The 16,257-nt window shown below is 32.0% G+C and overlaps 2 protein-coding genes across 4 annotated transcripts; one reads left to right on the top strand and one right to left on the bottom strand.

The window, feature by feature from the left end:
• Positions 1-358: 358 nt before the first annotated feature.
• Positions 359-9,872, top strand: LOC117215870 (protein O-GlcNAcase). Of its 3 annotated transcripts, none has more exons than XM_033462443.1 (13): positions 359-707; positions 853-904; positions 980-1,313; positions 1,392-1,836; positions 1,910-2,481; positions 2,567-2,887; positions 3,000-3,174; positions 5,197-5,250; positions 6,684-6,769; positions 6,870-7,039; positions 7,123-7,318; positions 7,394-7,553; positions 7,629-9,872. In XM_033462443.1, the coding sequence occupies exons 1-13, from the start codon at positions 638-640 to the stop codon at positions 7,763-7,765; spliced, it is 2,772 nt and encodes a 923-aa protein (XP_033318334.1). In that variant the 5' UTR covers positions 359-637; the 3' UTR covers positions 7,766-9,872. The 3 variants fall into 3 exon arrangements, with proteins under 3 accessions (XP_033318334.1, XP_033318325.1, XP_033318339.1); XM_033462434.1 differs by having other exon boundaries at positions 360-707; positions 1,910-2,496; XM_033462448.1 differs by lacking the exon at positions 5,197-5,250 and having other exon boundaries at positions 360-707; positions 1,910-2,496.
• LOC117215884 (E3 ubiquitin-protein ligase LRSAM1-like) lies at positions 9,832-16,031 on the bottom strand. Its single transcript, XM_033462452.1, has 12 exons — positions 15,803-16,031; positions 14,999-15,227; positions 13,611-13,870; positions 13,325-13,514; positions 12,123-12,278; positions 11,864-12,008; positions 10,922-11,026; positions 10,766-10,848; positions 10,640-10,704; positions 10,502-10,551; positions 10,137-10,254; positions 9,832-10,025 (listed from the first exon to the last, which is right to left on the bottom strand). Exons 1-12 carry the CDS (start codon positions 15,983-15,985, stop codon positions 9,951-9,953), a joined length of 1,659 nt encoding a protein of 552 aa, XP_033318343.1. The 5' UTR covers positions 15,986-16,031; the 3' UTR covers positions 9,832-9,950.
• Between the last annotated feature and the right edge of the window lie 226 nt (positions 16,032-16,257).

Genomic DNA, 16,257 nt, shown 5'->3' with positions numbered 1-16,257 from the left:
ATACGTTTGCAAATATTTGATTTAAAATAAACATGTATCGTGCACAGCTATAAATCACAATTGAGTCTTAGTCTAAAGCAATTTATGGACAGTAATGTTTTTATCATCCAATAAATATACTTACATTTTATTGTTATCGGTCATTTTCTCATCACATGTATTCAGATACAGTTAAAAATAATTGTAGCTTTACATAAGCAACAAAACTGGTATATTCTTGGACTAATTTACAGAACGATACCGAATGACAGCGCTTTTATATTCCAAAATGTATCCTCGATTCGAATCTCAGATGTCGCCACCATCCAACGGAGCCTTCCGTTAATCGTTCTACGTACAGTCGATAGATCGAGAAATCAGTATCGATCAGAACAGCGGGCGCAGCCTGTCAGAAACACTAGAGACGGGGTTTTTGTTGCATCGGAATTGCACTGTTCCGAACTGAGTTTTTTTTCTTATCAAGAAAACGAGTAATGCTGTCGTGACGGTCGCACAACAGAATCGTGTTGTGAGCAACATAGCATTTATAACAGCTTCGGTTTGCGTTCTTTCAAGAAACGATAGTATTTTGTACCGGAGTACTGTTTAGCCATTTTTGTAGTCCTGTACTAAACAAACGTGCCTCTTGTGATCCGCAATGGCGGAGACAAATGGGGCCGCAAATTTGAATACGAAAAATGGCAATTTTATCTGCGGCGTCGTCGAAGGTACATAAACGGTTTTTTCTACGGCGTGAAATATACATATTTGGTCATCGTTCGCAATGGCTTCACATAGGAGGGGGAATGATTGGAATGCGCTATTCATTACAGTAACTCGTATTTGCATAAAATATACCATTTGATATTTCAGGTTTTTATGGGCGACCTTGGACTACAGAACAAAGGAAAGATTTATTTCAAAAGCAAGTATTTTATATCAGTTTTTATTCATGTTCATGTTAAGGACAGTATTCTAAGCTTCCTTCATTAATTTTCAGATTAAAAAAATGGGGTATGGATTCGTATTTATATGCTCCAAAAGACGATTACAAGCATCGAGCATATTGGAGAGACTTATACACGGTAGAAGAAGCAGAACATTTGACAGGGTTGATAACAGCTGCAAGAGAATGTGGTATCACATTTTATTATGCATTATCACCAGGATTGGATATCACTTATTCAAGTGCAAAGGAAGTTAGTGTATTAAAAAGAAAATTAGAGCAAGTTAGCCAGTTTGGCTGTACTGCATTTGCATTATTATTTGATGATATAGAGCCAGAAATGAGTGAAGCAGATAAAGAAGTATTTCAGTCTTTTGCTCATGCACAAGTATGTATTAAATAATTTAATCAGCATAATAATTATAAAATATCTTATTCATAATTAATTAAGATAATCTGTTTATAGGTTTCTGTTACAAATGATATTTTTCAACATCTTGGCCAACCTAGATTTTTATTGTGTCCAACACAATATTGTGCAACTCGGGCAATGCCAAATGTAGCATCTTCAGAGTATCTTAACACACTTGGTAGTAAACTGGCTCAAGAAATTGATATAATGTGGACTGGTCCTAAAGTAATATCCAGACTTCTAACTGTTGAGTCCATTGAAGAGATTACAGAAGTTCTGAGGAGGCCACCAGTCATATGGGATAATTTACATGCCAATGATTATGATCAGAAACGAGTATTCTTAGGACCATATTCTGGTAGATCTCCTGACCTGATTCCTAAACTCAGAGGTGTTTTAACCAATCCTAATTGTGAATATGGCGCAAATTTTATAGCAATTCATACATTAGCTCAATGGAGTAGATGTAATGTTGATGGGAAAAGGGATTTAAGTTTAAGTGAGTACCTAACTGCTTTTGATTATAAAATAAATTAAGTCTGCATTATTTTGTTCTACTTTATGTTTTTTAGATGACACTGTATCAGCTGACATAAAATTAGAGACTGAAACAGAAGATGGTGTGCTTGGTGAAGATGTTCCTTTAACAATGTCTCCAAATATATATCATCCTCGGCACGCTTTGAAAAATGCTATTACCGATTGGTTAGTGGAATTTAACAAAAAACGATCTGCATGGGGTGTCATAGCGAAGCCACAGCCATGTGTCGCTCCAACCGTACCAATTCCAATAATTCCCTCTGTAAATACATGTATGAGTCTCACATCCACGACGACTACAACTACCGTTCCTGCAACACCGACGCCAGTAAATAATTCCAATCATCTTCAAGCATTGGCTGAGGTTTGCTCAAGTGTGACAACTACTGACAGCTACGTACAACCTGCCACTGGTCCCGTCATGAATTCTTTGGTATCTGAAACGACTGTTGTTAGTGAACCCATTATTCCATCAATTTCTACTAGTGTGGAAAATGTACCAAATTCAAATACTTTGTCATCAATGGAACCAATGGATTGTAATACAACACCTAATAATTCTCCAGCACATGCAGCCAAGATTCAAACAGAGGATGATGCTATGGTAGAAAATACTTCTGTGAGTTTCTTTAAATGTCATTAGCTATGGAACTTGTGAAATTTATACAATTGTTTATTTTGTTTCATAGACATGTAGTGAAGCCTCTGGCAGTATGCAAGTAGAAGTGGATGGCACCTCCCCTGTTGTAAATGGTACTCAGATGATTGTTGAAAATGACAGTGAAAATCATGATAACAGTGATAATGCATATCAAGAGTCTCAAGAATCGATAGATGCCGACAAGCGATTGACACAAGAAGATTTATCGCTGTTATGCGATCTTTTTTATCTGCCATTTGAACATGGTGGTCAAGGCATTCAATTACTGCAAGAGTTTAATTGGTTGAAAAGTAATGCTCACGTTGTTATGAGAAAATCAAAAGAGGATGAAACTGTATCAGAATCTGATGTATGCAATTCTTCTATCAATGTATTATGACTAAGATATATATAATACATTATAATGTATATATTACATTATAATATTAACTATATATATAACTGTGTTAAATAAATTTTAGATCGAAGAATGGCACACGCGAGCAGCTAAGTTAAACGATATGTGCAATGCCGTAAATAGACTATTTCAAAGGCTTACATATTGTAATAATCGTGAGTTACTGTATGATCTGTATTCGTACGTGTGGGACATGCGAGGAGTCGTGTCTCTCTTAAACAGTTACGTGAAATGGTTGGGTAAGTTACATTATATTCTTACAAAAAGTTCAATACATCAATCAGTATGTCGTTATGTTTCGATATTTCTTTAAAAGAGATGAAAGAATCTAAGGAAAATGCTCCAAATCAAGTAGCAAGTAATATTAAAAGTATTTCATATTTTTAATTCTATTTAAATACTTCCTAATTTACCTAATATTCCTTTAAATATAAATGTATAGAAATATGAGTAATATTAAAATAAATGAAGAAAGTTCATTCAAAATGGTAGTATGCTGGTACAATGACAAAATTATAAAAACTACATAACACAAAATTTCATTATGTTTTATTTTTTCTTTAGTTTTCGTCTTATGTCGCGATAAGTATTTGTTGTGCTACAAATGAGTGCTGTTATTAATTTTTCTCAAAAGTACTATAATTTATTACCTATACTTATATTTCAGAACAAAAGTGTCTCGAGTATTGGTAAGTGTAATGTTATATTCGTTCCTTAACTCACTCATTTTGTCTTTTTACAAGAAAGATGTGTTTTTTTAGGAATTAGGCAATAATTTTTGTAACTAATGATTTATAATACTGTAGGAATTAGAATTATATATCATTTTAATATACTAAAAAAGCCGTTTATATACTATTTCTTAAACATTTTTCTCTAAACATGTAACTAGAAAATATTTTTCTTTTAAACTTGTGAATTTGTTACACTATATATAACTTCCTTGTAAAATGACATAATTTATACAATCATAAAACACGCAAAAAACATTAGTTACTAATTTCAAGAGTTACTGATGTTTTGTTAATCTATTTTTAAAACAAACAAAATTATTTATTTTCTGCACATATAATTACCAAAAAATAAAAATAGATATTAACTTTTTTAATTAAGAGCCACATCATTTTGTGAATGTAACATTCTTACATATAAAATATTAAATATTATTTTGCGAATCTGTATATACAGTAAATGCTATATATACTTAAAATTTGCATATACAAATATTTATACAATATAAAAAGTTAGACAAAAAAGAACTCTCAATTTGACTGAGTTCACAAAATTCACTAAATTCTTTCGAAAATTGTTTTCCATAATTTGACTATTTTTAAATTAATCAGGATGTAAACATGCATCAGTAATACTTGGAATCGAAATATTTCATAGATCGCATATCTATGAAATTGCATCCGTACATTTGTTTCTGCGCTTTAGAATCAAATGTATCATGGCGCGCGTAAACGAACAAGCAGGGTTGCCGTAAGTCATCGAGAAATCAGAACAAATTAAAAATATAAAGTAAACTTACTCTCCTTACCTAATACATTCATATTTCCTGAAAATACAGTTGCACTATAAAATTGCATTATACAATTGCACCAAACATTAATTCTTATACAAAACTGAAACACGAACTTAATAAGTTATTCTGTATTTAAGGCTAATTGAAATAAATTGTTTTAATTTTAACTGTGTATAGTTTCTTACAAAGTAATTTTCTTATTTGTCGACTAACGGCTTCCTATTTATAGTTCTATTAGCGAATAAAGAATCTCACAACATTTCTCATTTCCTCATTAACTTTTTCTGACAATATGATTAAAATACTATATATGTTTTGTTATATATTATCATGATAGGACAAGTCATGAAAACAATGAGAGTTGATGTGACTTTCTAGCGCAATATTCGGCAAAAGGATTTTTCTTAGCAAACACTTTCTGGGAAACTATTTAACAGCATCTATGTGGACCTGAACAAATACCATGTTTGAAATAACCTTGTGCCAGCTATTAACATATTGGCTGACTTTCTTTCACAGATAATGTTTGGCAGAAATCTATTTGTTATATTTATTTATCAGAAGTTCACAATCTATATATTTCAACATGGTAACATATATTTGTATTATTACCATGCAGTGAACAAAGATAAACTTTCAGCAAATAGTTTCTGCCAACAATATAAGTGTATCAGGAACAGTACAGCTTCAATTCACTGACTAACGTGCGTTTATGTGTTTTTTGTCTTGTTGATAGCGTTTGGCAGATTCCCGTCGACGATGACAACGTTTACCCAGGGAAGCTACACATGTATGCGATTCACCAGTCTGAGTAATCCAACAAAAAGCGCGCGACTAGCAAAGCTTCAAACCAATGAAAATTATGACAGAATTTCAGTTCGAGTTTGAAGCTTTGTAAAAGTATTATTATTATAATTAATATAAGCAAGAGATTTGCGCGTAGAAGCAGCGTTCTGATGCCTTGAAGAATCTATGTATATTCAACAAAATATTACTAGTACTTGATGTAGGTTGGTACACGATGGACATACTTTCCTATTTTGCAAAAATTCTTGCAAAACATTTATTGAAATTTTATATAAAGCGTTTTTGTGTCCCATTATTTGATTTTTATTTTATTTTACAACATTTATATCTGTAACTGTATTTTAGTTTATTCGTGTATATATGTATTACGAATATACTTCAAAATTGTATTAAAGTAAACTTTACTTTTATTTTTAAAGACAACATTTCGATAAATCTTTTGTAATAATAATTTTTGCATGTGAAGTAAGTCCATCTAAAATTTCGAAAAGATTGGCGAAGTTAGGACAATGTTATAAAATATTGAGAGCTTTTTCCTGAGAATTATGCTGGTCAAACACAATCAACAAAAGTTGTATCGTCTGTGCTTTTTTTTTATTTCTTCAAATTTTTTAACATTATTTGCAAAAGATCAATAATGTTCACTGCATATTATGCTTTTATTATGTTCATTGAAGGCATCTTTCATAAATTGTGAATGACCAGTAGTACATCCTCCTTTTGCCAACTTGCCTGTACTAATTTCTTTTAGTTCCAGAAACTGTATTCTTTTCAGGAGTAATAGGAGTTTTATTTCAGGCGCATTTTGGCAAACTGGATTACCACTCCACCAATCCCATTTTCCTTTCCATTATCCTAGGAATTTATCATTGCGCGAACTTTGGTGCAACATTCTTTAAGCATTAATTCTTTTGTTGTTACACTTTATTTTAATCATAATTGGTTCAACATTAATACAGAAATGTAATCTTCTATGGATGGAAAGTCAATCTCCCTGTAACGAGACTCGTTTTTCCAAATTACCTTATGAATTTCTTGCTCCTTTTTATTTAAAAGTTGTTCAGTAGGTAGACGAATCAATTGAAACGTGATCAAGTTACGTATGATTTTATACATTAACGAAATGGTGCACCGTAGTTTTTGTGTTTTTGTGTTTTCGGTTAATGGTTTCTTTATCTCGCAAATACGATTCTCTCGATTCTATAAAATAATGCAAAGGACACAGTAGTGTGACCGAGATGAAGAAACATAAAGTACCATTGATCGAAGTCTACTTATGCATGTTACAAATTTTAAGCAAAATTAGTGTTCAGAGCAGTGGAGACCATTCTATAAATTTTACAAACTGCATAATCGCGCGTTCACAATGTTTTGTATTTTACCACTATATTAAGGTTGTACTGTATCTTGGGATAGGGTTCTCGAATGGCTGGAAAGAAACTTTTATGAGTGGAGAACAAGAACCATGGGTATTCCGTGGAGGACTTACGGCTGATCTACAGGTATATTTATCAATCATATCTTTTTTAAGTTAAATATGTAATCAAAAAAGAGAGAGAGAGGGTGGAGGAAAGAAAAATTAATATTAATTTCTTTTTATAGAGATTAATTCCAGTGGATAGTGGTAATGACTTATTTGTTTATAAAGCGCCAGAAGTGCCCAGTAGTAAAATCTATACAATTAGACCTTACTTAGCAAGTGATGAAGATGCAGTTTATGATGTGTGCAATAAAATATGCGGCTGTGTGGGATCATCTGCAGTTGCAGATCGGTAAGAATATATTTTCTTTATAACAAATTGCATTTTTTCTCTGTTACAATAGACAATTATAAATATTGAACTTTTAATGTCAGGTTGGTAGGCGGTTACATCACTTTGAGTCCAGAACTGTGTATGGTTGTCGAAGATGAAAATGAAATAGTAGGCTATGCATTGGCTGCCTTAAATGTAAAGTCTTATTATCAGAAGTTATCTATTTCTTGGATTCCTGAATTACGGATGAAATATCCATTGGAGGACAATATTAATGAATTACCACAGAATGTTCAGGTATTTGTCTGAAATTCGTTATCTTGTTAATTATTAAATCTGAAAATTGATAATATCTTTGAAATTTATTTATAGGATGCCATACAGTATTTCCACTCATTTGTTGCGGATGTACCTGAACAATTGTGCAGACAGCATCCGTCAAAGCTGTTATGCGCTGTGTTACCAAGTGTTACGGACCAATCTGTCCCTAAAAGAATAATTACATGTATTCTTGCCGCTTTAAGAGCGAATGGTAAATAGCTTTTTGCATAGTCTTTTAATTACTATTTATGGAGTGATCTGTCATATGATACGAATTCTTTTGCAGGTTCGTTCGGTGTACATACTACAATGTCAAATACAGACAAGGAGTCTCACGAGTTTTACAGTAAATTAGGCTTTGTCGACTTAAATCCAGCGCACGAGGAACATCCTGGAATCAAGACTATGTGTAGAAGTTTCTAACAAAGAGTGAATACACCAGTGATATTTGTGAATAAAGTGTATCTACTCGGAGCATCTGCAAAGAAGGCTTCTATGGTTTAAAAACGAAGTTTCTAATAACGTAGAAATCTATTTATTTCTAAAACAGCCCAGAAAAGCTTTCTTTATCGTGTGTTTTCCTGCAAAGGACAGGAAATCGATCATCAAGAATACTCTTAAGAATAAAAAAAAGAGAATATGGGCAGATTTTATATTATAAGATTTTTAATGACTTGTACTTCCTTTCCAAAAACTGTTCTACAAGATGTCTGTTTTAAACTACAAATAGGAAGAAGGAAAAAAGAAAAGATCACCCAAATGTGTTTAACTATATATTCGCATACGATGTATATATAACATGAAGTAGGCTGCAACGTTGTCGATCGTAAAAAATTCGAAAGTGTAAAAGGTGCAATATTAATGTTTAAACAGAGCAAAAGCAAAACACGATAAGGATAATTTGTTGATTTTATGAATATTTGTGTTTGTGAGTACAATACTATGGGATTTCAGTATACCCGGTATACTGGTATGTTAATATGAAGTTTTTTTTAAAAATCGGCGGATGTATATAACGTGTTGAATGCTGAATGATGAAAAAGGATAATGCCAGTATGTGTGTTCAATTACTGAATTAATCGAAGCTTTTTTAACCTATCGAAAGATATTTTCTTATAAAAAATACAGGTGTGAACGGCAAAAGAACCATGAGACAAGAGGAGAAAGTAAACTTGCTTCATTCGGTTCATTCTTACTGAAATGCTATAAAAGTAAAAAAAAGAACACAAGGTCTAATTTTAACATCAGATCCGTGTTTTTAAGAGAATCTAATCTATAGGTACAGTACTGCCTGGTAAAAATATGTTCACTTTAAAGTGTGTACATAATCGATATTTAATATCCTAAGCCTATTCTAAGGCCTTTTTATGTTTAACGTATCCTAATTGACTTTATAATTACATTACATTACATTACATAGTACTTGTGTGTGTATTACCAGGGAATGTGATATATAGAATTGTTTAGAAAATATTGATTATTTCACTAGCGTCCATACGTATTCAAAAGTTAGTTAATCACTAATTTAATTTTATTACGTCCAAGTTACGTATATATACATTGTGTTTTATACGATTGTTTATTTTTATTAATGATGATAAGTATTTGTCCTATCGAAAATAACTGAATCAGTCATAAATTACGAGATAATTGTTTTCCGGGAAGCTATTTATTCAAGAAAAAGCAGATACAGTTAGATCATTACACTGCTGATTAGGTACTAACAAGCCAGTTCGTATCACGTTGTATGCGTCAGTGTATCAAATGTACAGAGCCAAGATAGAAAGTAATTAACTAAATAAGGTAAACTAAATAAGAGAAAAAGAAAATAAATATGAAAATCTTAGATATTTGCCTTATAATTACTATTGATCATAGTACTATTACAAAACAGTTGTATCACGGACTAAGATGTGATTTTCCGACCCTTAGCGAAGTATAAGTATCATACTAGGATTTGAGATGCGGTGCCATGTATAAAACAAGAGAAAAAGTTCGATCGTTACGAAAATCGTTCACGTAACTATGAAATCTATTTTAATTCGAATTATCACTTTGTAGAATTTTTATATATACTCGCCACGTGTTTTCGTGACGATTGAACATAAAAACGATTAAAAAAGAATTGTATTCACGGGAAGGCTGGAAAGCAGAAATGTTCTGCATATTTTACCATCCTTTTTTTTCTTTTTTCTTCTCTTTTTACATAATATTGCTTTATTGATCACGTATATTTTTTCTTATCCTACTAAAGTAAGTTGATATACAAGTTTACTCTGTTCAATATGAGCTTACTTTCTATTTGATACGAATAACTGTTTGTATGTATAGCTTTTTTATAGCAAATATCTTTTTAATGCGTGTTTTGTTTTGTCAATACTGTTTAAACATGGAAAGAAAGAATGATGTGCATACAATAATATTTCCAGTTGTCCCGTCTTGTACTTGTTAAGTAACGTACATGTAATTAACACTATTGAAACAATATGTGATTATTACTGATTTATTTAAATAAACATGTCAAGACTGATATTCCTGGCGTAGTTGAAATGGACATTGATCGTATCGAAAAGTGATCAATAATTTTATCGTAATCCTTGTAGTTTGTTTAATTTTTCAATGGTATCGTTGCCACGTCATTGTATTTTCGCAAATCCTGAATTTCGCTTTGAAATTGTAATATCTGAAATTCCAAAGAAAATGCATGAGAATCAGTACCATTTAAAAAACAAACGTTTTTTTCTCTGTGACGAACATACAAATTTTCAGTATAAAAAAATAGCGTATCAAATACCTTTTTTATATCATTTTTAAACAAGTTCTGTTTGGTTCTAGGAGTTATTTCATCCGTAGCATTTACTTCAAGTTTACTTAAAGATTCTAACAGCTCGTTGATCTTTTTATTAATGTCTCTATAAAAAGTTATTTCATGAATTTTTGATTACGTTTTAGAAAACATATAAATTTTAAATTATAAAGTAGAGGGTGTATCACTTAATTATTTACGTTCAAAAAGCAAATAACTAAGAATCTAGTTGTTCGTATCACGTTGTGTTCGTTAGTCCATCAAGTACACAGAACCAAAATAGAAACTACTTTTATAATTATAATAATAATATTATAATTTTTAGATTGTAGAGCAAAAAGTTTATCACTTACGCCGGTGGTATAAATTTTTGCTTGTCCTTTTTTCTTGATCCCAAATTTGTCTATAGTTTAAATTAATAGATGTACAATCAAATCTTTTGTAAATCTTTGTAAGAGAACTGTTAAAAAAAGTTAAAAAACAAATCTTACCAGTTTGGAACTTTGTTTGAATATGGAATCATAGTCTTCGACATCGAAACCAAATGGAATATCATCTGTTAAATAAATATTTTATTTAACTATAAAATAATGTAATTAAGTCTTTTTTTATAGTACCTGCGTTTCTTTTCATTGCCTTTTCCATAGCTTTGCTATAACTTCTTTTATCCCGTCTCCATTCCTTTAAAACATTTTCATCCCTAAACAGTTACGGGATTGTTGTAAAAAATGAGATGTATTTTACTGAAACAGGGAAAATGAAGATGATCTTACTTTATCTTTTGAAGTAGCGCTGTTTGTCTGGCAAACAATTCTCTTAGCTTGGAGAACCATAGCAAACGATGTTCCATTGCAATGTTTGCACCTTTATTTTCACATCTACGTTCAAGAATTAATCGCAATTAATTGTAAAGTAGAAGTTAATAAAATTTAGACTTCTTATCGTTTCAATATAACATATATTTGTGCATACATATATAGCTACAGAAATCATCAGTTTATTGAAAATTCTTACTAAAGGATAACAGGGTATTAATTAATTTTAAACATATTTTGGGGTGAAATGTATATATTCAATTTTAGTACTTAATTTTTTATACATTTTATAATCCGAAAGCTTCTGTTTTTAAGTAGAAGAAATTTTTATTCTTCATTTATTTACGTACATAAATACTTTAACTACCTGTTTCTGTACTATGTAAATAATTCAACTATTTATTTATTCCTATATAATTTTCTAAACATGACAGTATCCAGTTTGGATCGTTTAATCTCATTGGATTTAATTTAAATTTATTTCCATCGTTTGTAACAATATGAAAAATACGTTCAAAATTTTCTGTAGATTCTTTATATCTCTTACTGTTTCCTAATAATGTATTATTTTCCGATATAGCTGTTTTAATTTTATTAATACTTCTACACTCTTTTTCCATTGAATTAGAGTAAGTTTTCAAAATTTTTATATTCTTTCGGACATAAAGAGATCTCGGAGATGGGCCCATCAAATGTAAGACTTTATTATTCATTTTATCGATTTCATCATCGATTTCCTTATTGTTAAAACTGGTTGTACTTTCCAAAACACATTTATATTCTAATTTTTTATCGATCTTGGAATTGGTTACTTTTTGCAAATAGAAATCATAGAAAGATTTAGATATTTTTTGTAAAGAATTATTATTATCCAGAAATATTGGTTTTTCATGATAATACCTGTTACTGGGCTTATACGATTTACGTTTTTCTCTTGTACATACGTTCCTGTTAGAAATAGTGTTCTTCAATGGTATAATTTTCTTTTTATTTTTTCGTGGAGATTGATAACATAGAATCGTCGACAACGTTGGTCCGATTTTGTCTGAAAATTCATCATTTTATCTTATGGACCTTCTTAATTACTAAATATATATAGTCTTTATTATTGATAACTGTAGCTACATATACAAATTCATTTACGCGGAAATACACCTACTTTCCTTGGCTTCTACCCGTTCTCCAGGATGCGCATTATTCCATTCCATTCGTAAAAATTTCAAAATAGCCACGCAACCAGAAGCCACGATATCTTTCGGCGGTGTGACAAGCGGGTTCTGAGTCACTTGAAGGGTCTTCAAATTGGGCAAGGTGCCTAAAATTAGACGTTATTAGTGTTACGGCCCGTAACTCATAAACTAGAATCCATCCATCGGTAAAGACGACCGCATAGCTGTCTAAATCTAATTAATCGAATCGCGATAATCCTAAGGATAAAACTAAGCATTTCTACTTTACCGTCAAGGCCCTTAATTGCTGCAAAACATTTTTCAAGTTGGAACATTCCTTACGGTTATTTCTTAATCCGGCGAAAAATGGGAAAAAATAGGTTTTAGCTTGTTCAATGATCATTTCCAAACGCAAGCAATCATTGGTGGGCCGAGCAGCGCTCATCACTGGTTCAGTATAAATACCATCGTTACAGAACATGACTTGAATTGTGTTTTGTGATCAACCAGCATATTCACGTGTACTCCATTCCGTCAATACCTTAACCTATATTCTATCAGTCGACATATTAACTGTTATATCAAAAACTTGTATTGTACGAGAAGAAGTTGTTGGAATAAAAGGTTAACTTGCTAATTCAGTGTTATAATCAATTAAACATTCCTATTATCTTAATAGAAATAGGGGATCGACTGATTTGATCATGAAATCGTAATGGGAATTTACGACTCTCGTTGGCGCGACTCTTCGCTCCCCGCAAAACGGTGGAACAATAAACGGTTTTGGTTCACATATTTATGCTTGTTCGGAATTTTGAGTGGCAGTCCGTTTACGACTCAAACGGGTCCTATCCTTTCTTTGCGGGTGAAATACTTCACTCTCAACAGGATCTTACAACCGCCGTGTTTATAACATCACACTTTACTTTAATACAAGTGCAAATAAAGTACTAAATTACACTAACATTCGGTCTATTAAACCTCCTCCACCTTGAGCGTTAAGTAATTATGTGTTATTACGAGGTACGCAATATCAACTGATCGGTTTGACCTGACCGGTTGCTCTTTAGTCGATAATTCGTAACAATGCTTATTCTTTTACAAATTATTCGTTCACATTATGGATACATGTAGATGAAATACTAAAAAAGAAAAAGTGGAAAAAATTGAAAAGTTTTCAATGAATGCTTACAAAGTTCTAACGGTAGATTTTCCACTCTGTTTCCTTGAAGTAGAATCGTTTCTAAGCACCTGTGTCCTTTGATACTAGCTGGGAAAGAAGAGAGTTGATTATTCCTGACATCTAACCACTCCAAGTACATTAAACAACTGAAAACTTCGTCAGGAATTTCGATCAAACCGTTGTTCGACAAATACAACATCTAGAAACAAAACAAAAAGATGTATTCAAAATGTAAAGACATACCGAGGAAGTTTCTGTTAATATTTCAGTTCAATTACTTGAAAAAGTAAAGTACCCTTAAATGCGAAAAGTTGTTCAATATTTCCGTGGGAAATTGTTTCAAGTCCATATTGGAAAAGTCTACGAATATTTCATCGTATACGGGTTCCTTTTTTAGCGCTAATGGTGGTAAACATATAGTACTCCTTGAAGATTTTCGTGATTCTCTCATTGTTGCGGAAGAAGCTTCTGAACTATTATCCGGGTAAGTATCATCGATGAATGCTAAACTTAAATCTTTTTTCTTTGTATCCTTTACTTTGTTTGTTATTATTCCTATAATGAAAGATACTTGTTTAGGTACGACTAGAGAAAATATTGAAACCTCATTGCAATATTTTAGTGTTTAACGCGCAGCGACGAGGTAAGTGCAAAGAAGGAAACACATACATACACATACACATTCATACATACAAATAGTACACATATATACAGTGAACGGAGGTCGTAAATCGCCGTTACAACTTTTATTAGTTAGGATGATAGGGTATAGTACTTTGCAATTAATGTGATGATTGAAATTAAATTGAAACTTATGTCGATTAACGTAAAGTTATTGCTGCAAGAAAAGTCAGAATTTCTTGGATGGATATGTCGGAGAAGAGTGAGGAACAGGGTTGTGGGCGTTTGATAGACCTCCCTTGGAGTTGACCATCGTTGTATGATAACGAAGATACGGCCTGATGCTACGAGTATGGACACTGCCGATTCGACAATCAACAGCGGTGGTTGGGCACTTGCGATGTTAGTGACGTTGGTCTTAGGTTCGATGACGAATCCACGGTCAACGGGGTGAAAGATATACTTGCTCTAACTCAAACTCGCTGATCGTCAGGCCCTGCTCCCTTCGTCGGTGGGATCTCAAAAAAGAATTTCGTCCCAATTGGTCAGTTTGGGACAAAGACTGTCTGTTCGTTTGGAAAATCTTAATTGCCGAAAAAACCCAGGTTTTATAGCGGGTCCTCGGGCTAACTGGACTTGTGCTGTGTACGTGCCTCAACATCAGATATTCATTGTCCGAAGGAGCCGTTGGAATGTTTTACTATTAAGTACCTCTATTGGTATTTCTTTTAATGAGGGTCACACTATAACTCCACACCTTTGTTAGGCGAAGCGCCCGTCCCGTTGACCGCGGCTGCGTTCGGCGACTGATGGTCGCCTTGAGCCCAAGTTTATTATCACAAATCGCAAACAAGTACAATTGGGCAGGATGACGACAAATTGTTTAATTACGACTGTAAACTTCCAGAGGGAAGGCTCCGGTGTCCTTTCATCTCCGACATATAGATATAAAGATAAAAACTCTGAATCGGTGTATGAGATACGTAAAACCGCGTACGACTTTTTCTTTTTAACAGAACTTGGTTGGAACATAGAGTATTTATTTGATATAAATGTTAATACCTAGATCTTCGATATTCTGCTCAATACAATCCGAAGGGCTATCGTTTGCTGATTGCTCATGTAGCATATTTTCGAAAATATTGCACATAATATTCGGCCCAAAATCGATATCTTTCAAATCGAAAGTTTCATCATCATTGTATGCATCTTCAATGCTGTTTAGAACTCGCGAAGATCGTGCGTACAATTCGTTCGCAATACTTAGTTTCCGGTTTTCATCTTCGTCTTTCTACGAACAATCACGTATAAAACGATTATGGAAATGTAAATTACGATCAATGTTATAAAATAAGAATAAATTAAATGTTCTCCTTCTCCGTAAACTGTAAGCGATTATTATTTTGTTAGCAATAAGCAAAAGTAAAGTAGTAGTGAATAAAATTAGTTTTTTTTTTTATAGTAATTAACGAACTGCAAAAAAAGGAATTTCGTTGTTTATTCGTCTTTAAAAATCGCTAATTTCACTTTAAAAATATATTTGATAATATTGTGAATAAAGAATTTGCTAGCATATTCTTACAATTACAAAGAATTAAATGTTTCTGAGATTAATAACATTAATGGCAAAAAAATAAAAAAAAATAAATATTTTGTATTTCTATCATTGTTTTTCTGAAATAATAATATAATCTTGACAAAACCACCCTATTAATTAATGATTAATAATATGAATAATAAATAAATAATAATAAGTATTAAAATTAATTGAACTAAAAAAATAAAAATATACTATGTCCATTGATATTAACAATGACAATAACGTCAAATTAAATAAACAATTAGAAATTATACAGATTTGACTACCTGAGACTCTACATCAGACACATTTTCTTCCTTGATGGTTAAGGAGGTTTGTTCAGTAACTTCTTTCTCCTCTTCGTTCTTTATGTTTTGGATACAACGATTAATCGACAAACACCTTTTGCTATTCGATTCTGTACCGAGTCCGTAATATTGGGTTAATAAATCTCTAGCCAAATCGGACATGACGTTGGATAAGTATTTTTACTATTTTAGCAAAAAAGAAATCGTTTTCAGAAACTGAGGGTTATAATTCAACAATGGTTAACTAGATCGATTATTATTCTTGTTTATTCATTGCCTAGGTGACGAGATACTTAGATTATATATACCACGTATTACTTTTACTAGAAATGAGAAATATATTTCTTATATTAAATTTCATTTCCTTTAGTTTGAAAAACATTATTTTTGTAATTTAATATCACGTTTTTGATTCAAAATTCTGAGCGTATTCT

Source organism: Bombus bifarius, unplaced genomic scaffold (genome assembly GCF_011952205.1).
Source record: "Bombus bifarius isolate JDL3187 unplaced genomic scaffold, Bbif_JDL3187 scf7180000007973, whole genome shotgun sequence".
Taxonomy (NCBI): domain Eukaryota; kingdom Metazoa; phylum Arthropoda; class Insecta; order Hymenoptera; family Apidae; genus Bombus; species Bombus bifarius.
The sequence above is the reverse complement of the archived record's forward strand: the minus strand, read 5'-3'. Positions and strand labels throughout refer to the sequence as shown.